This window comes from Mastigoproctus giganteus, chromosome 12 (assembly GCF_048544385.1).
Source record: "Mastigoproctus giganteus isolate SK-2022 chromosome 12, ASM4854438v1, whole genome shotgun sequence".
Taxonomy (NCBI): domain Eukaryota; kingdom Metazoa; phylum Arthropoda; class Arachnida; order Uropygi; family Thelyphonidae; genus Mastigoproctus; species Mastigoproctus giganteus.
This window is the reverse complement of record NC_143586.1, coordinates 5,280,442-5,302,347: the sequence shown is the minus strand read 5'-3', so window position 1 is coordinate 5,302,347 and position 21,906 is coordinate 5,280,442. Positions and strand designations below refer to the sequence as shown.

At 38.2% G+C, this 21,906-nt stretch overlaps 1 protein-coding gene across 9 annotated transcripts in view; it reads right to left on the bottom strand.

Moving 5' to 3' along the window:
- The window catches only part of LOC150076647 (myosin heavy chain, muscle-like), a 138,992-nt gene that overhangs the window by 88,716 nt on the left and 28,370 nt on the right, over window positions 1–21,906 (bottom strand). For all 9 annotated transcript variants that reach the window (XM_090386358.1, XM_090386356.1, XM_090386357.1 and 6 more), the window contains exons 5-9: window positions 16,387–16,414; window positions 13,631–13,742; window positions 10,213–10,305; window positions 6,879–6,942; window positions 6,618–6,716 (exon numbers count right to left, since the gene is read on the bottom strand). In XM_090386358.1, the coding sequence (XP_090242484.1) occupies window positions 6,618–6,716; window positions 6,879–6,942; window positions 10,213–10,305; window positions 13,631–13,742; window positions 16,387–16,414 (396 nt within the window). The remainder of the gene's footprint in view (window positions 1–6,617; window positions 6,717–6,878; window positions 6,943–10,212; window positions 10,306–13,630; window positions 13,743–16,386; window positions 16,415–21,906) is intronic.

Sequence of the window (21,906 nt, the reverse complement as noted above, 5' to 3'; positions counted from 1 at the left end):
TAAACTGCAGATGTACCATGAGAGTTATCAGCAACTAAAGCCATATTGCTCCGTCTATATTGTCTGTAAATTGCGTGTTCTGTGGCCGATTTTCTGTTTTGGACAAAACTAGAGTTTCCAGAAGGAAAACTCATGTAAGCCACGTTGTGAAAAAGGGCCATAAAAATTCCTTTTTATGGCCTCGAACTCAGGTCTGTTCCACCCGGTGTAGGGCAGGACGGCGATCCAACCAGCTGTGCTACACAAGAGGACGAAAGTTATTTGTATTTTTATAATCTGGTATGCTTCATTCGTTGGATAAATTATTCCATCAAGGTAGGAATTTCTCGTTCAGCTGTCTAATTATGAGGATAATAGGGAAAAACAAACTCGGCCCAAATCTTCGAATGAAATGATCACCTCTCATGTCAAGTATGGAGGAAAACGTCACAAGTCAAGGGCCAATGGTCTTATCTGTTAAGAGACAACAATTTAGAAAGAGGAACTTTTAAATAAATTGAAGAAAGAATATAATGCACCATCCAAATCTTCTCTCAAAGTTTCATTTTATCTTCTTTATTACCTATTATAATTTGTACATCTTATACAACATACAAAAAAGAAATCATTAATTTTTTTCATCTTCAGTAAAGAAGGGGTCAGGTTGTTTCGTACACATTTAATTCGCAGGAATGTGTTTAATTTAATGGAGATAAATAGATTATTATATTGTGGGATAAAAAATTCTAATATTTGGATAGGTACCACTCAGGTAATATCATTCTATGAAGGAGGGATGAGGAAATAAGGGAATTCTTGCAACCACTGCAACCAGGGCAGGCTAGGAGGCAGGTGGGATTATCGCACGTGCATCTGAGAGATACTCACGTCTAGAAGGCTCATTTCATCTCCATCTACATACGGATTATCGCTATTTTTCCATGGGAGACGAAGTGGTGGTGGTAGTCATAGATATTGTCACTTAGCAACAGCTGTTTTGTGTGGGGGTGGGTAAGAAAATGCAGAAAAGAAAAAAGCATCTGTACTAAGTATATTGAACAGCAAAATAAGCTCGCAATGTGATTTAAAAATGCAGAAGCAATTTAATTTAGAGGCTTTTTTTTGCAGATGAAAGAACTGAGCACAGAAATACAGAAAGACAGAAATATTTTAGTTTTGATCTGTGCAATAATAGCCAGCACACTTACGATAGTTTGATGTAGGCTCAACATCTCATGGGAATTCCCTCGCTTATTCAGAGAGAATACGCAGAGCTCTTCTTTCAAATTTCCAATCTATCAACCTACCGTAAGTCTTGCTTAGATTAAGCTCTTTCAGGTTTTGCTGCGCGCCAGCAGAGCAGATTTAAGTTGTTTTGACTTTGAATCATAATAAAAATAACCACTTGAAAAATAAAAAGATAACTTCTCTTTAAAAATAACCTAAAAACATTGGAAAATTCAATCTGTTTTATGTGCGGGTGTCCAAAACATGAGGCTACGAATTCAAAATTTGCGTGTAATGCTAATACAGTTAATTGGGTATTGTAAAATCAATTTGTTCTTATTCATAAAAGTATTACGAGGAGCCTTTTACGGTCTTCATTGCCACATATGAAATTAGAACAAAGAACACAGGCGCCTGTGTGTGTGTGTACTGAATTAGGCGATTTATTATTCTGTACTGAATTAGTAGCTCCAACTTCACTCAAATCAAAATGATATCGTTTTAGGATATCGTATTGTACTTAGAGTTACAGTTTTGCATTATTTCAAATCGTTCTTACAGCAACCTAACTTTTCGAACACCCATACATATATGACAGTAAATTCGTACACTATCCTATAAAAAGTCATGGGAGATTTTTAGTTATGAATACATTGCATTTATTCAAAGAAATTAATATCATGGTCGCCACCATGATATTAATCATGGTGGCGACCATAAGTGAGAATGACTTTTTTTCTAATTTCTGGAAGAAAGCTGGTGATATGTTCCACTCTGTTTTTGGGGTACTCATGAACCCCACTGACGAAAGGTATCGTTTTGGCTTCGTCATAATTCTGCGTTCCAGTTCACCCAAAAGATGGTCTGTTCGTTTAAGGGTGGAGTTCGATGCTGGAGACACTGCAGTGTGTAAGGAAGGTGTTCTCTAACATTTCGTAATGAAAAATAGTACAGAGAATTGTCGAGAACTCAATTTAGGATGCAGCATTCGTAGTTTCACGATTGCAATCAGAGGATTTAGTCCATATGATGAAAAAAATATCAGACCATGACATCTCCTCACCCAGGTAACAGCACACCCAGGTAATCGCTCTTCGGGAATCTTCTATACTCAAACACATCCATCAGACTGGAAGATTGCATAGGGCGACTATTCTGATGGACTTTTTCCTAGACTGGTTGTGGATCAAATAAAACCGCTCCACAGGACAGATCTTGCACCATACCGATCGATGGTATGTATTTGTTATCAGTCTCGTGGGTTGCATTCCTATCGTGGCAAACTGTTCTCTGTAAGTTGTGGAAACACTTACAGGTTTGTCTGTGGCTACTTGTGACTCCAAACTCGGGTTCTCCAGTGATTGATGGCGATACGAGATAACCAACGGTTTCAAGGCACGTGGGCTCCTGTCAGTCGATGGTTTCCATTCACCTAGTCGTTTTTTGGGCTTGATGTCACCTCCGGACTTACATTTTATGCACATTGCCAAACGCCGACTTGTGGATGTTTACTTTTTGGGAAATAGCACGCACATCCACGCACATATTAAGTCCACATCCAACTGCCATTCCTCCTGTAGTGTGTTCACTGTCGATGTACACGTTTAGATCATCTTTATAGGCTGTTGTTGTTGTTATTTGGTTTTTAGGAGCATTAGCAACTAATGCCATATTTCTCCGGGGATATGCGGTGGTCATTCCCTGACCTTTCCGCATCTGGTGGTGACGGGCTCGAACTCCGGTCTAATCAAGAAGCGTGTGCTACGCACTGCTGCTCCTGCCACCTGGCTACGGGGACGCCTCCTTTATAGGCCAAAGTATTTCAATTTTTCGTAATCTCTTAGGGATATCCCTTGACCTTTAGTAGCATAGCGTATTTTCATAATGGCCATTTTCATAAAATATCAATACGAGCATAAAAAATTGCAACAATTCTTATGGCAACTTACTTCTGTTACCATTGTATACAATAGGCACAACAACTATTACAGTTTGATTTAAGATCTTTGTAATAGTTTGTTAAGCAACTTTAATTTTAGTTTTTGTAAGGAATTAAATCGTAGTTTACTATATATATATATCATTAATTATGTGCGAAACAACAGTGACCATCTGGAGTCATGTTTCAACTACTAGGCGTGTTATAACCACAAGCAGCTAACTTCACTGTTTAGGTTACAAAGAGTAACCTGTTTAAAAGGAACAAGGCTTTATTGATGGTTTGCCTTCCTTCCGATCAGTGATTTATATTTAAAAGACGACGAATTCTAACTTGGTTTTTACTGATATTCTTTGGTCTCCTAATCAGAAATATTGTCATCAATCCTATTAAGTCCATAGAAATTGGATTTTTTTTTTATTCTTATGAGTTAGACATAGTACTGAGAATCATAAATGTGATTAGTTAATATACTTAAAACAATTTTGTTTCCCACCTAGCTTTCACAAAGCAAGCCTTTCAGGGTGTTGCTTTTATTTTAAAACTATAAATAATCGAATTATTCTTAATTTTTTGTTATGACACATTTTTAGAATACTGAAACTCATGATTAATCGTGCTCCTCTATCATCAAGCATGAATACTGAAACTCATGCTTGATGATAGAGGAGCGCGATTAGCGCAGTGATTACGACGCCGAAGTAGGAATACCATGCACCTGAGTTCGAATCAAAACGCGTAAAAAAAAATGCTAGGAGAAAAAATTGCGAAAGTCGCTCCATCGGCCTACCGACCCCAAGAAAGACAACATCCACAGCAAATACAAGACCTATAATCAGAGAATCGAAGAATATCTGGATACCCTCCAGCAGAACCTCCTTGCAGTCAGTAAGAGCGCAAGGAGGTTCTGCTTGAGCGTGTCCTCCTTGCACTTCGCTGTTATGGAAGAGTGCCCAGACGAAAAGAGATAGTTTGTTATTTGGTTTTTAGGAGCATTAGCAACTAAGGCCATATTGCTGACGAAAAGAGACAACTGAATATTTCTACAGGAACGTTGGACAACAGACGAAGGAAGGTAACGGACCATCTGACCAGAAAGCACTCGAGGAGTTCTGGGGTAACCTGTGGAGCAGCAAATTTAGCCATAATAGCTGTGTCCCCTGGATAGATCTAGAAAGGAAAAAACCTAGGACGTACAAGAAATAACAGGATGGAAGATTTGGGAAGACGAAGTACAACAGTCGATCAGGAATTCCCACAACCGGCGAACTCCAGGAATATATAACACTGACAACTACTGGTACAAAAAATTCAGTTACACACACAGGCACATAGCGGAGCAGCAGTTCACCTACATAATAAGGCACCCTAACGCAATCTCAGAGTCTCTGACTCAAGAAACCAACTATCTGAGAGCTAAGGGCAAAGCCACCACAAACTCGGCGAGGTATTGAACAATCACCTGTCTCCCAATAATGTATAAGATCTTGACCAGCTGTAATTAAGAAGATATGAGACCACTTGGAGAGTCATAACATCATGGCCGAGCAGCAGAAGGAATGTAAGCAGATGAGCAAAGGATGCAAGGAACAATTGACAACCGATGCGGCAGTTATGGAAGTCTACAGAAGCATCGCAACCGGTACACTGCCTACATCGACTACCACTAGGACTTTTCCTCCGTGCCCTGTAGCTGATAGAGACACTGAGACAGTTCCTAGAAGCAACCATGGCGAACTGGAGGACCACTCTCAAGGTCGAGAACATCACGATCATACCGATCCCCACCAGAAGAGGAATGTTCCAGGTAAATGCCCTGAGCCCACAATAGTTCTGTCTAGCACTCAACCCACTGTCCACCATGCTCAACAACAAGAAGTACGGATATACGCTAAAAGAAGGGAAGAGGAACCTGTACACCCTCTATCACCTGATGAACATGGATGATATTAAACTCTATGCCGAAACCGAGAATCAACTCCAACAGCTGCTCCGGATCACCAAGGAGTTCATTACTGACACCAGGATGCAATTTGGCTTAGACAAATGCAAGACCCATGGATTGCATCAAGGACATCCAGTCGGACGAAACTATCAGCTGAAGCCCAATGAAAAGATTTAAGCCATGACAGAGAAAGAGAGACCTACAAATATCTGAGGTGATGCAGACTCACCAGTTAGAAAACAAGGAGATCAAGGTCCACCCGACTGACAAATACCATCAGAGACTGAGAAGCTGCTAAAATCAAAGCTGAATGGAGGGAACATGGTCACAGCCATAAACACTTATGGGGTTCCCAGTATTAACGTACCCCTTCGGGGTCATAGATTGGACCAACACAGAGCTGGAGGAGATTATGAGATCGATCAGCATAATGACGACGAAAAGCCGCCAACGCTACCCGAAGTCGACCATCAAGAGACTGACCATAGCCCGGAAAGGAAGGAGGAGATTGACTGATCTCATTAAACAAGAGAATAAAGTGATTAAAACCTGCGGGTTTACTTCCAAGAAAACACAGGAGCAATCTAGCAAGCTGTAAGAAATATAGACAAACGGCACACAACACTCAACCTTGGGGCCGCACTCACACAGAAGAAACAAAGAGAGAAAGATAGGAAGAAGGCACTCCATGGAAGGTATTACAATGACTATCATCAAGATATGGTGGCTTCCAACGCATGGCTCACGAACGGGAAGCTCTTCCCTAGATCGAAGAATTCAATCCCGTACAACGGACCAGACATAACCCTCATCGACAAGGAAAGAGTCAGTTAGCAATGGGCTATGCGTGTTTGATGGCAGTATTGACTAGACCGTGATGTGCACGTTACCTCAGGCCGTTCGACCAAACTAATTATTTAAGATTTGTCATTCTTGGTTAGATTTTAATAAATGAAGAAGTGAATAATTTTGAAAAGCTGACTAGAAAAATTGTGTTCACTTAGATGAATTTCTTATTCGCGCATATTTTTGGTACTTTTTGGATTAAAATTTTACTTCAAGTTTTGTATTAACTATGCTGTTGTATTTTATATCTACTTTGTAAGGACGGAATATCATTCTTTATTGTAGATAACTGTAATGAAGACACTGATTTCATTTCCCTTGGTATTTCGCACCATCATATAACACAAAATACCAATCAGGTAAAATCAGAAACTAATTCCTGAAACAGAAAAAGAAGTTAAGAGAAGAAGTTTTTACTTGTTCATAATACCATACTGGATTATGTTATTTAATTTCATTAAGAAATATTGTTTATCAAATTTATATTACATCCAGAATGATTATGACCCATGTAAAAATCCTTAGAAAAAGATTTCTATGTATACTTTTATGCTATAATACATATTTCTGTAAATATAATAATTATTATTTACCGAAAACTTCTAATGGGAAAATGAAGGTATTTTATATTCATTCTTTTCTCGTAAAAAATAAGAACAAAGAGATATTTAAATATTTTACCTTTTAGTCCTTTGATGTGACCAGACATGATTTGGTAGAATATGTGATAAGATCGCTCCAGTGGTTGTTGGGAGATTACTCGGGCTTTTTCTAGCAGATCTGTGCAAAAGAAAGTTTTTAAAAGGTATGAAAATCTTCAGAAGGAAAGTTCTAATTGGTTACTTTATAGGAGTCTATAAATATTTATAATCCTGAGTTCGTGTAATCAAGCAACTCGAATTGCTGGGATTTGGATATACAGTATTCGGAAAGAAAACTTACACGTTTCAATGTCAGCACCAGCCAGCTTCCCCATTGGTCCAAAGTGGATACGAATGAATTTACCCTATAAACAAGATTAAACTTCATTAAGGAAACTAAGAGTACAAGCCTTATTTCATTTATTTTTCATTGATAATTACATATCACTTTCATAATAAGGTCTTGTATATCAGTAATAAAAGATAAACCAAAAGAAGTCACAAAAGTAAGAAAGAGTCAGCACAGTTTCTGGCACGATCAGTAACCCTCTTACATAAAATTCAGAAGATTTTTGTTGTTGACCGCATCCATCACAGCATTGTTACTCTAGAATTTCCGCCTTTTAAAGTCCTTTTTGAAATTTGGAAATAGAAAATAGTCCGGTGGTGTCAAATCCGATGGATGCTGTAATAGCTCGAACGTACTGTCACGCAATGTTGCCTGAGTGACAACGTTGTGTGCATTAATATAAGATGACTCTTTTGGCCAATTTCCGTGCTTTTTGAGCTTCACTTCCTCGCTGAAAAGTCTCAGTGGGTTAGAATAATACTTCGCACTGATAGTGGAACCTTGTTCCACAAAATCAATCGTGATCACACCTTCTGTATCCCATAAGATATATGCCATGACTCTGCCAGCTGACTATTTCTGCTCTTGGAAATTTTTAGGAGTGGGAGAAGAGAGATGCTTCCACTCTTTCCATTGTTCTTGTATTTCAGAGTCGACATGGTGTATCCCTGTTTCGTCCACAGTGGCATACCCCAAAACCGAGCTTTATTAGCTTCAAAATTCTGCACAGTCTTGTGTGAAGTGTTTGTTGTCACAGTCTTGTGAGAGTGCTTTAGAGATCCACCTCGAAGAAACCTTCATTTAATCACAATATCATGAGCTTGCTCATGGGAGATATTGAATGCTGTCTCATTGTGCTTCAATGTTATGCTACGGTCTTGCATGAACAGGTAATGAATGGCATTCATATTTGTAAGTGTCGACCGGCCTCCCACTGCGGGGTGTATCTTCAACTCTATCTCGTCCATGTTTAAATTCTGTCACCCAATTTTTGACCGTGGTGTATGAAAGACGAAGATTCCTCTAACGTTTGCTGCATATTTTCATGAATTTCTTTCCGCGACATTCTTTAAATGAAGTTACCCAATGAGGTCAGGTGCTTGATACGCTCAACAGTCGCGTCTTCATTCATTTTCCATTCTTCAATGCCCTCCGTAAAGGAGAAGATATAGTTATAAACCTGAAAGTTTCTGTGAACACAAACGAGAGTCACAGCACAGTAGCAAAATTGTTTTTTCACGAAAACCTTTGCGATCTATATTGAGCTAAAAACTTTTCAACGCCCCCTCGCATTTTATTTAGAATATGGTGCATAAGACATAAGAGGTCTTATATCTTATTGATCACACAACTCTCACAATGTTTTTTGCATAAGACATATATGTTGTGAAAGTGAAAATTTGGTTTATAAGAAACTTGCACAGTGGATGCGTAAAAAATGCGTGACCTGACACCTTCAAATTGTCTAAGACATGGCGATTGGCGATTGAACCATTGTCAATATGCGAATATATACTATATTATTTGTTTTTTTTGTTTTTTTTTTCAAAAAGTGGACAGTACTGATGAGGTAGGAGCGAAATTTTAATAAGATTTCACTCCTACTGCTGCTGTTTTGGCAAGATTCATACGATAGTCTAAACTAAGAGAACAGGCGCTAAAGTGATATCCTCCGTGATGGTATAGTGGTCTCGCCACTTGTCCCTCTTTTAGCGGGGTCTAGGTTCGAGTTCCACCATAGAGTGGAGGAATTTCTAAAGGCCTCTTCAATCGGGGCTCTAGTTATCTCAGGTGGAGGGAATAGGGTTCTCTTCCCGTGAGTTATTCTGGGGGAAACCCGAGTTAACTTGTATTTTCTTTGAATTCTAGAAATGGATGAAACTGTAATTTCATTGTTGTATTTTTGAAGTTATTCTGTTTATTGATGAAAACCGAATGCGGCTTTCAAAAGGATGACCAAGTTTTTTTTTTTTTTTTTTGCAGAATCACCCCTGCCCCGCCAAAAAAAAAAAGCAAAGTGCTGGAAAGGTGATGCTGTCAGGTTTTGGCGATTAGCATGGTAATATTAACAGATTACCTTCAAAAGGGTACTGAGAGGGCGAAGCATTATTCCAACCTTCTCATAAAGCTACGTACTGGTTTGAAAGAAAGGAGATGGGGATAGCTGTCAAAAGGTATGTGCCTGCTCCACGATAATATCCCTACGCATTCTTCGCATGCTGCAGTGAGGTATACTCAGAAGTGGATTCGAAATATTACTACATTCTGCTTATTAAGTTGCACCCATGCATTTTTCCTTCTTTCCTGCCCTGAAGTCCTTCGTGAAAAACACTTTGTTGCTGATGATGTGATTTCTGTCGCCGTTTGAAGGACAATTAGAGGACTTTCACAAAACTGGCCTGCAGAAATGTATTGAGAGGTAGGAAAAATGCATAATTTTGTCTGGTGACTATGTTGAAAGAGTGTAATACATGGTGTTTGTTTCAACCGTCTATCACAACTACTTCTGGGTGAATATAAACTTTTTGAACCATCGCCCTCTCGTATAGACAACTTTCCAAGCAGATGATATAAGTCAGAATCCTGCAGTGATATTGGACGGCCAGTTGGTAATTAAATTTTGTAAAAATTTAAAGATTTTAAATTTATTTACATGTTTGGCCTTTAACTTTTAAATTAATTATAAATGATAAATTAATTATTACTTGCGTATCGAAGCAACACAAGTCGAAAAACTATAAGAGTATGTGAACAAAGCTCCATAAGATAAGCAGTAAAATGTTTTCATGAATCTTCGAAAATATTTGTTTTCATCCTGATCAAATACAAATAGATAAATACTAGACTTACCTAGATTGTCGTATTAGGGGTATCAGAGAACAACCTCATCCGCACATGTATATTATATCCATAAACTGCTCGTGTTCTCTGGTCTTCCTGTTTTCTGGATGAAAAACCCGAGTTCCGGGGGAGGGGAAACTCAGCCACTGATTTGAAAAAAACCCATAAAACTTCCTCGCCGTTATTGATGGAATTCGGACCCGGGCCTTTTCTATAATCATGGTCCTCCCCCAATGTGGAGAGAGGACAGTGATTATTACCACTGTGCTACCGCGAGGACAAATGGATAAATACTGTCGAAAATTTACTGTCCGTATTAACAATCCATCTAATATATCTAGACAACTAGGAAATCCATACTATTTTTGCAATAATTATACAGTAACTGATGGATATGGTCAAAACAAATTCAATATTATGAGAAATATATTTTAAAAATACTTACGAAACGGGAGGAGTTGTCATTCCTTACAGTCTTGGCGTTACCAAAAGCTTCTAGTACAGGATTGGTTTGAATAACTTGATCTTCCAAATTACCCTGAAGAATTCACATGGGATTAATGCTTTCATTCATGTACTATATAAAAACACGAAACATTTTTCCAAAAAAAAGAAGATGTAATTATTGAAAATTAATTCTAATCACGCTCGACAAAAATGAAAATTCTCGATTTATATATTGCGCTGTTTCCCTCACCATCGAGGACTATTTAAATATATTTTTAACGAGACTATAATGCGATAAAATACAAGATGTAGACTAGATATCGAATACTTAAGTCTTTACAAGTGAAGTACAGACTATAACAAATTGAGTTTATAAATTTCTTGTGGAAATTACAAAATAGATAGAAGAATGGTAAATGTATCGTTAAAAGAAGTTTAGAGTTGAATTTATTACCTTAATTTAGTATTTCAATATTTGTCTATGCTACCAAATACTAGTTGATATTCTTAATTTTCGCTTTTATTCTTAAAACTTTCCATTACATAAAAGAAAGAAAGAATTTAATCTGTCATCTCATATATATGAGGGCTATTTGTAAAGTCGGGTAACGTTGCTTTTCCTCTTATTGCAAGTCGGTGTATACCTTTGTTGACATTAAGTTAATAAACCAAAAGGCTGCCCTATTTGAAATGAAGTGTGCCCAGTTATGATTTCTGCATGATAGAATTTCATCAGCAACAAGATATGGTTATTAATAGTGATTACAGATTACAACATTAGGGATGTTTGCTTATCTGCCACACAGTAGGAACCTTTCTTCTTCTGATCATCTGTTTTAGAAAAAAACAAAAAAATATATATATATATATATGCCTGTGCCGGGAACGCGCGAACGATGTTCTATGCAAAGATCTCTGTAGAATTTAAATGTTTTGAAATAAAGAAAAACAATTTTATTATTATTTTTTTTATACTACAGACGATCACAATTCGAGAAAATCGCACCAAAGTCGTTATTCCAAAATCTTCTTTCAAACTGTATGAATAAGGATGTTTGTTGTAATTTAAATAAGGAAAAGCAGGAGTAGATTCTTCAATAAGTTTCAAACGTTTTAATCGAGAGAAAATATGTTGCGTCGGATGTGGATCCGAAGTAGTAGAGCTTGCAGATGGTTGGTCCTGACTTGCAGATGGCTGGGGATTCGAAGTAACAAAGCTCGCAGATGGTTTGTTCTGGTTTATAGATGGTTTGTTCTGGTTTATAGATGGCTGATTCAGTTTAACGGAAGTAAAATTTCATTATTCTTGCACGTTCTCGACATTCATTGAGGTTCTGCAGCTGAGATTGCAGTCTTCTTCAGTTTAGAGGCATTTAAACGAGCTTTATAAGCTTTTTGCTCTTTCAGCGCCTGTTTTTGCAATGGCAGTCTAAAATGATGTTTTATTATTTTATTTTTTTTACAATTTCACCCTTTTCTTACCAAGAACGACGAAAGAAAATCACTACACTTTGAATTTTTCAAATTAGTCCAGTAGAACTCGAGGTGTCACAAAATGAGGTGACGGTGGCTAGTCAGTCCACACTGAAGCAGTACCAGGCAGAGACTGGTACGCGCTGTCGCAGCCGACTGGGTGATGACGCAGTTACTTCCGTCACTCGATTTTGTTACATACGTGCTGCGAGTTTACTCCGTATCGAAAGTTAGGGAGGGGAGTGTAAAGATTCGGTGATAAGGATGAATTTAAAAGATTTGTTGAAATCTTTTGATGAAAATGCACCTGCATTTTATGATGACAAGCATGCCTGCACCTTGATGCGATGGGATAAGTGCCTGAACATCACGTTCATCATGGTAATCATGTTGAAAAGTAGTGCAGTACTGTGCCTTCATTAATGCACCGTTCAGTTATTCTGATTATCTGTTTAGAGAAACGCGTTACCTTATTTTTCAAACAGCCTTCTTATTGCTATCACATCACAATAGCTAAACACGATTTCTTTTCAGTTTTGTTTGCGCATTTTATTACATTTTTATGGTTACGTAGAGTTTCCGGGACTTGCGCTTCCATGTTTTTTTTTTAAATACTATAATTTTATATAAAAATAAAGAAACTTTAATAAGTTGGAAAAAGTAAACCTGTATATATATATATATATATATATATATATATATATATATATATATACACACGATTACTATTTGCACGCTAGAAATTCTTTAGCCTGGTTTATCGAATCCTCAAAGATGGTATCAGCATCACCCTTGAGGATTTGATTTTAATATTAAAATTAATTAATTTCAAACTACAATTTCCGTTATTATTTGATATGTATATATCCTTTATAAGTACATAAATAATATAAAACATACAGTATTTCGATTTTATTTATTTATATCTATTTAAGATGCTAACTTTTTTTTTTTTAGCAAGTAAGTAAATAATCATTTATATTACAAACATAAATTCCCCGGGATGTGCAAAAGCAAGAGCATGCTAGTTAACATTTCAGTAGCTGGTTAAATTGTGAGGAATATTCTGTTATGAGCATTAGTCTTAATAATCAAAATTCGAAAGTAATCATGCCAGTTTTCATAAGGTTAAGAAGTTTTTTTTTAATAATAGGCAGTTTGCTTTCTACAATATATAGCTACTTTATGGAATGAGGGTTTTATTTTTAGAAGGAAAAGTAATTAATGTGCATATCCGTAGAACGTGTTATGCATCCTGAAGAATATGCACAGTTCGTGCAAGTACTCTAAGAAACATGCACGGTTGATTTAGGTGTTAGGAAAGGTATTTTGGTGTGTTTTTTCCATGCTATTATATTTTTATGTGTACTCTGCCTCTTGACTATATTTGTACTGGTTACTGAATCGTATAAGGTCTAAGTCAGCCGGTGGGAACTTTATAATAGTGATGGATAATTCCTGTTATTCCACGAAAATATAGTAATACATTGAATTGTATACCCTCCTTCCAGTCAGTGGGTCTAACTCAATGGTTGAAATGGAATGGTTTGTGACAAAAAAGATCTTGTAGATGGTATCTTGGGGCCTTGTAGACTGGATCTTGGAGATCTTGTAGATTGGATCTTGGGGCCTTGTAGATTGGTGTAGTGTCGTTCAAAACAGAAAAACCTACAATATAATCTTATCTACAATCGAAAAACAACGCATACGTCCCTCCCTGAAGTTATTTTTGATTACTTTAATCGTATTTACTGAAAAGTATAATTTATATACTGAAACGAGACTGTCAAGAGGCAGAATAACGGGTGAGGCGATGAGGATAATTAATTTCTAAACCTACGCTACATTTAACCCCTTCATCATCATGCAGATAGTTGGAATGGGAAGTATATGGGATCTCTACAAGTGGGATTCCACACGAACCAAGCATCCTTGAGAAATACCTTCTTGGACGCCCCTTCCTTCTTTTCCTTTCCTTTGCTCACGGCACCGACATTAGCGAAATAAGCAATTACTTTCTTCGTGTTTTCAGTCTTACCGGCACCAGATTCACCGCTAGGTTACAAAAAAGAAACATCGTTCTGTGAGAAAAGAAAAGTTCACAGGCTATTGGCTTGGACACAGAGGACACACGGGATGACCAGGAAGAGGACGGGCATTACAGATGTGTGGGTAGAGACAAGGTTATAGGTTAAGGTTAGGGATTAGGATAGGCAAAAAACAGAAGTATCTATAAATATCCTTCTGAGGTAATGTCTCCGAATCATTAACTATTAACAGCCCACAGTGCACATGCGCTGGTTAGATTTTATCATCGTGGACATTCAAAGATATCTTTGGGAAGCCCAGCTGCTTAACAAAAAGCTCATAATAAGCATACATCGCTGTACTAACGTTGCACGAATAGAAAATTGATTCAATCATCTCAACGAGCAAATTATATTCGCTCGCGTGTAGCTTGGCTGTTCTAAAAACCGTCATGCAGGCTTCCTTGCACAGCACAATGCAATTTGTTCGTAACACAGAGAAGTCATTATGACCATGACAGTTTTTGGGACTGCTGCTATACGATTACTTTCATTTCCTGTAAAGAAAGAAAAATTCACCATGAACGTTCTAACTTACACCAGTAGATACTTTTTGCTTATAACCCGAGGCAGCAATATGGGCGAAATACTGAATGACTTTCTTGGTGTTTTCAGTTTTACCCGCTCCGGACTCGCCACTACAGGAAAGAAAGGATATCAGAGGTTGGGAAGAGTTGTACATTATATGACTGGGAATATTAATATCATCAAGGGATCAGGAAATGTTTAAATTTCAGAAATATTCGATAAGTAAGGAGGTGACAAAACAGGGGAAAACAAGTTGACACTTTAAACAAATATACCAATATGTGTTCTTTGATTTAAAATAATTAAATTTCCTTTAATTTATCCATTTAAGATATTACCTTAAGTATTATGGTGAATAAATAAATTAGATAACAGAGCTTATTTATATGGAGACTCACCTCGTGCGTAAAAAGTTCGGTTCATCCAAGTGCATGTAGTCAAGTTATTTAACTTGACTATGAAGTTATAAATCTATTATTGCAGTAGGGTTTTAGGAGCATCAGCCACTAAGACCATATTGCTCCCTGTAAATTGCGTGAGTTCTGATGTCGATTTTCTGTTTTCCTGGACGAAAAACCTGAGTTTCCGGGAGAAAAAACAATGCTACCCTCGCCTGACTAGCCATGTTGTGAAAAAGGCCCTTAAAAATTCCTCCCGTCATCGACGAGGCCCGAACTCGGGTCTTTTCCACCTGGTATGAGGGAAGAGGGCGATCCTACCAACTGTGCTTCCCACGAGGATAAATCTTCTGCATTGTCAACAGTACGATAATGGAAGTCTGTACTTTCTTAACTTAACATTAGTTATAAATTTCTTAATTAATTTCATCTAGTGAAGATGTTCTTATATCTCCCCATAGCAATTATGGTCTGAAGATGGGGGGGAAGGGGTAAGCAAGACTCCTGAAGCCCTCGTGGATAGAGCAGAGTTAGTAAAATCAGTGTCCTCTCCACACCGGGTGGAAAAGACCTGAGTTCAATTCCCATCGATGACGTCAGGAATTTTTTATGAGCCTTTTTCTCAATGCGGCTGAGTTGGTTGGTCTCAGGCGAGGGTAGCGTGGTTTTCCCCCCGGAAACTAGGGTTTTTCGTCCAGCAAACAGAAAGTCGACCTCAGAACACTCGCAATTTACGGGCAGTATGCACGGAGCAACATTGCCTTAGTCGCCGATGCCCTTAAAACCCAATAACAACAACAACAACAAGAATTCTTAAACGCCACCTGCTAACAAAGTATAGTATTGAGATTGTATTATAAATTAGTTTAATAAAACCTATTTGTTAAGGATTTTTGCATGTTTAGGCATCTCTAATATTGTGAAGTTATACTTCATAACTGGGTTATCATCCTTGCAACACCAGGGTACTTCCCACCAACTGACGAGAAGCCAACAAGCTTTGAAACGGTGCCATCTGGGTGTTGGTATCGGATGAGAATAAGTAACAGTTGTCTTTTCTATTGGTGGAGCCTTACTTATTCGATGTAGTGCAATATCATAGTAACTCGTTGTTAAGGTATTCACAATATGATTCTTAATATTCACAATATTAAAGTATTCACAATACTTAAATGATGCCAATTCTTAACTACTTAGTATTTTAGGGCCTTTAGCCCTAAAATACTTTGTAATTTGTTATTACAGTAAAATTTCTATACAATATGAATTTTACCTGATGATTTATAGTTAAAATATACTATTGCCATGTCAAATTAGTTATAAATTTTAGTTTATTTAGACATCTAAGAATCAACCCCCCCAAGCACTCACAATTTGCTTATTTTTCTCGATTTTTACTGAAAAAAATTGTGAAAGACTTCTTAATTTTTTTTTATCACATTTTAATTTCAATTTTTTCGCGCACATCAAATAAAATCAAATCACAAGTACTTCTATATAAACAAGCTTCTGCTATCTAATTAATTTTATTTAGACAGCACAGTAAATGACAAATTTTGCCTCTTAATATCTCGGATCTTTTAAATTATTTTAAAGTTTGATCTGTTAAAATTATTCTAAAGTTTGTTAAAAACTTTATTCCCAATATGAATTCTTGGTTTAGCATTTTTAGTTTGTATGACTTACGTGATCAACATTGACTGGTTTTCACGATCTGAAAACAATAAGAAAAAGAAATAAATTTTTAAAACATAAAATAAATTAAATTATTAAAGAAATGACACTGAGTGATATATATGCACCAAAACATTTGCAGTAATACTAATTATAAGGCTTTTCTTATAGAATACTATACTGAGTGGGCAGAAATCATGGGATACCTACCTAGTAACGGGTAGGCCCACCTTCTGCCCGGATAAGGGCAGTCATACAGCGGAGCATTGAGTCCATTAGTTCACGAAAGCATTCCACAGGTTTTCATCCATTCTTGCTGCAACGCTGTCCATTCCTAGGTGGAGGATCCAAAGCTCGAACGGACCTGTCCACAGCATCCCAAAGATATTCCACAGGGTTCATGTCCGCTGAACGGTGAGGCCATTCCATGATGATAAAATCTTCGGAATGCTCTTCGAACCATGTTCTGGTCACCACGGCTCTGTGGGGAGGCGCAATTGTCCTGCTGGAAGAGTCCATTGCACGATGACCATGAAGGGATGCAGATGATCTGCAAGGATGGACACGTAACCTGGACAGTTCATAGATGCGTCTAAACGTACCAGAGGTCCCAACGTGTACTACTTGAAAACGCCCCAGACCATTGGTGACTGTCCACCTGCTTGAACAGTTCCTTGTTAACATGACAAGTGTATAGCTTCGTGCGGTTTCAGATACGCGCCCTCCCGTCCATTCGAAATAACTGGAAACGGGACTCATCGGACCAGAAGACCCGTCTTCAATCATCCAAGGTGCAGTGCCGATGTTCTTTCGCCCAGTTGAGGCGTAGAGTCCTGTGTCGTGGTGTTAGCAATGGGACTGTGGTGGGTCGGCGGCTCCCAAAACCTATTGCGGCTAATGACCGCCCGATGGCCTTGGTGGAGATGTTTCTGGATACGAGGGACCGTTGAAGTCGGCAGTGATTTGTGCTACTGTCGTTCTCCGGTTATCTGAAAGAATGTGAGACAGACGTCGACAGCCACGTTCATCCACTAACTTTCTCCCCCACAGCGCTGTCTACGATGAGGTGTCATTCCGGAAATGGCGTATTCCCAGTACACTCTTGAAACTGTCAAACGAGGATAGTGCAGTTTCTGTACCACCTCCGAGATAGAGTGACCCATGCGTCGGGCAACCACTATCATCCCTCTTTCAAAGTCGGTTAACTCACGACGTTTATCCATACCGACATCGAATTACCGTCTACGTGAATGCAGTGTGCCTATATACCTGCCAAGAGGTAGGTTCGTCTACTAGCGAGAGGAGTGACAGCGTCGCTTTGCCCAGGAACCGGGTATCCCATGAATTCTGTCCTTTCAGTGTATAACGCTTTCCTTATATAATACTGTACATGTAGTATTCATGTGAAGAAAGTTCTAAAACTGCCATATAGGCCTTTGTGAAATCCCAACTATAGAAAATATTAGACTCAATAGCTCAAGTGATCAAGTGTTATGCTTCATATGCGATATGACAAGTTATTTCATGGAATATGGAAACAAACGGCATGTTTGCCGATGAAACTGGTCTTCTGTTAGAACTTGCCCCTTCTAAGACTACTTCAATGACCACAGAAGGCCATAAAGAATTATGTCATGCTTATTTTCAACATCAAATATTGTGCAAAAAAAAGAAAAGAAAAGAAAGTGTATTCTGATGAAGAGGATATGTTTTAAAAATGTTTAGGGAAGTGCTTGGATGCGGGCGCGGGTTGGATTCTTATCGAGCACCAGCGAGGAAAGTATTTAAACAACCCTTTTCCTTTTTTGAATTAGGTGATCTCTGACATCAGGTTAGAGTGTTTCCGGGGTTATTTCTGGAGGTTATTAAAAATCCAAATCATGTATTAATCAAAACAAAATTTGACGTCTCCTGATCTAAGATTCCTTTGGCTGATCCGGACAACCTAATCAATCTCTGAAAATTAATTTTAAAAAAATGTCCTCATGGATAGCATAGTTGGTATAATCACCGCATCGGGTGGAAAAGACCCGAGTTCCAATCCCGCCAAAGATTTTTAGAAGTCTATTTTCACAGCATAGCTGAATTAGTCGGTCTCATGAGAGGGTAGCCTGTTTTTTTTTTCTCATGAACACCCGGGGTTTTTCATCCAGAAAACCGAAAGTCGACCAAAGAACACACGCAGTTTACAGATATATTACAGATACAGGTGAGTTGCTCTATTCCTGTGAACTCTCCGAAAAATTCTAGTCCGACTTAAGGAATGTAGAGAATAATCTCCCCATTTCCATTAAGCTTTTTAGACTTTCAAATTTAATTTTATGTCAATCCACGTAATGGTTTCCTTGCTGCCAGAGGTATGAAGATAGACGTCTTGAACGCTCAATGTTGAGACCGAGGGGTCTGAACACTACGGTTCTGACAATGGGGAAGATTTCCCACATTTTTTGTAAATTGATAAGGCCTTCCCAAAGAATTATTAGCGCGTTCGACTAGGAGAGATGGCTGGAAAAGAAGCTTCCTATATCTAAAATAAAGGTAATCCCTGTTGTTTTCATAATATAATAGAATATAGGAATTATCGAGCACTTAATAGCTCTCTATTACCAAACAGATATATTAATATGGTGCAATATGGCCTAAGTTGCTGATGTGCCTGAAACCTTACAATATATTGATAGTTTGTTTTCTTGGAATCAACAATTCCATAATAGAGCTTGGGATGTTTTAGAATTAGATGTCTTAGGCAACAAAAGGCATCCATGTGGCGTCAGTATATTGTGCTTGTAAATAGTGTGTTCTGTAGGTTTGCCTGTTTTTTGGGATTAAAAAAGTCAGTTTTTTCCCACACGTTCGGCAAGGCGGAAATTATAGCCAATATGCTATTTTCGAACTCTTATAGCAAATTTGAAAAAAAAACAAAAAAAAACGACTATTTTATTTTTAAAAAGATTGTGACTCGTCTCCGTAGCCGAGTGGTCAGGAGCGGGAATGCAATAGCACACGCTCTTTGAGAAGACTGGGATTCAAGCCCCTGACTGCTAAATAGGGTCAATCTACCAACAGGCACTAGACCAGAGTGGCAGATTATGGTCCGCTTCCTTCAACATAAATCGTTGAGCAGGCTTCCATCCTGCAGTGGATTGATAATGATTACAGTTTGCTTTTTTTTACATTTATAAAGAGATACTAACGCGATGGCTCCTTTTGATAAGTTTTACTAAGCTGGGATGGAGTTCGAAAAACCCTTGCTGACATTACTGATTGCAAATTATCTGTTCAATGATTATGCCATACTTTACCAGTTTGAAGAATTGAGATTTGATTCCCCTTCGAGAATTGGAGAATTTATTTTATCACTCCAGGCTGGGAGGCTTAAAGTGGAGGCTAAGGACTTTTCTTACCGAAAACCGAGCTTTTATTTCCCATTCGCATGCAAATGGGTTTGAAATACGCTAAATTAATGGACTGCCATCAAATGGCTTCCATTATTTACCACAAAATACTAAATAACTAATCCATCTATGTTTAAAGAGGGTAGGATCCTGCTTCATACTGATGATGTTTCCGATATTTTAAACACTGTAATATAGGAATGACGAAGATAAAGTTTTTGAATGCTTAGAATGGGTTTTCCTGATTATTGCAGCAAATTATGGCTGCATGATAAAACGCTCTTATGCCATTGATATACGTTTGCCTTCAATCTTAACATAAAATTTTGAACGCACAAAGACAGATCATCTATTATTCGAAAGGTTCTGAAGACTAATTGATTGCGTAACTGAATAAACGCTTTTGGTTTCGCGTTGCATAATTTGACGAGTCCCTGTTATTACGCGCCAGTACATCTCAATAACGCTATTATAATCAGTTAAGCAACGAGTAGAAGACGAAGGAAGTGGGGAGTAAGGTTTCTCCTCGTGAGTTATTCCGGGTTTTTCAACTTGTACACATTTAATACACAACAAATATTAACTACAACATCACTATAAGAATTGGCTCATTATAGCCCTAGTAGTTGATGCGACATAAATATCGATAATGACAAAGCAGTAAGTATTGAAACGCAATATTAATAAACGAGTTGTGTGGCCCATCTGTTTCTTGATATATGTAATCAAATCAGACGTTGGGCTTGTGTTTTCTACCCTTATTTTTTGAATCTTTCGATTAAGAAATATACTGTTATTAGTAATTCTAATTAACTGTTTATTTTCTTTTTGCCGGTAATTATTATTGATCAGTTAGTTAACCACTTCAATCTCTGTCATAATTTTGAAAAGTATACTATATAACAAGCATCTGGTGTTTAGAGGAGGGGGTAATTTGGATAAATTCGATGAAGAACTACAGATAAACTGCAAAAGTGTGGCAGGTGAAATGGGAAGTGCTAGTTTTTTTTTTTTTTTTTGGCTGATGCTGTGTAATCTGGCATCATTTGCTAGTACTACTACTGCTGCTACTATTACTAATAATAATGATATTTTTCGTTTGTTTTGTGCAAAATTTACTATATGGCTAAATTGCGAGTATTTTCTGGTCGGTTTCCTGAATTGCTGGATGAAAAACCTGAATTTCGGAATAAAAACACTATTCTACAGCCCAGCGAAGGCACATACGTTCTTCCCTTCTCGACGCGATCCGAACCAGGCCTCTTTTCCACGTGGTTGATAGAAGGACCATCATAAGCGATTGTAACCGCCGTGGTACTACTCGCTAGAGCGACTACACTGCTCGATAAGATTAACAGAATATGTAGAAAATGTGGTGTAACTTGTGTAGTTCTGATCGCTGATGATTCTCAGTTTAGCCTACAAACAGATTCTAGACGTTATTTCATCTGGAGACAAGGAGGAATGCGATTATTTCATCTGGAGACAAGGAGTCTCCAGATGAAATCGCTGTAATATCAGCGAAACGGACACGTACGGTGGAGGGGATGTTCTCGTGTAGGGCGGAATAGTGATCAGTGGCCGCACCCCCCCCCTCTTCATGGTTTTTACAGGGGTACCGCAAGTGCTCAGAGGTACCGAGAACAGATCTTCGAACCCTATGTGCGACCTTTTAAAAGTACGGTTGGCTCAGATTTTCTTTTCGTGCACTTCGACAACACTGCACATAGAGCTCAAGTGGCGGAGGAATATCTTGAAACTGAAGACATCCAACGACTGCCGTGGCCAGCACGATCACGAGACTTAAATCCGATGGAACATGTGTGGGACGCCTTTGGGCGTTGCACTGTACGCTGACAGTCAACTGCTCGGTCATTTGGTGAGCTAAGGTCTGTGCCAGTGGAAGAATGGTATTGAGACCCCTTTATATCGAGCATGGTTCTCTGCTGTCGGGCCTGTTTAGCCGCTGGAGGGGATCATACGCCGTACTGATCATATTTTCGAGCATCTTGTATCGACTCTGTAATGTGACCTTTTGGGAAATTCTTATACAACTCCTATAACTGTCCCAAGTTCGAAGTTTCCCCATTTCATCGTTCCGCTCCAACACAAGCTGCCCGAATTACAGAACACGTTC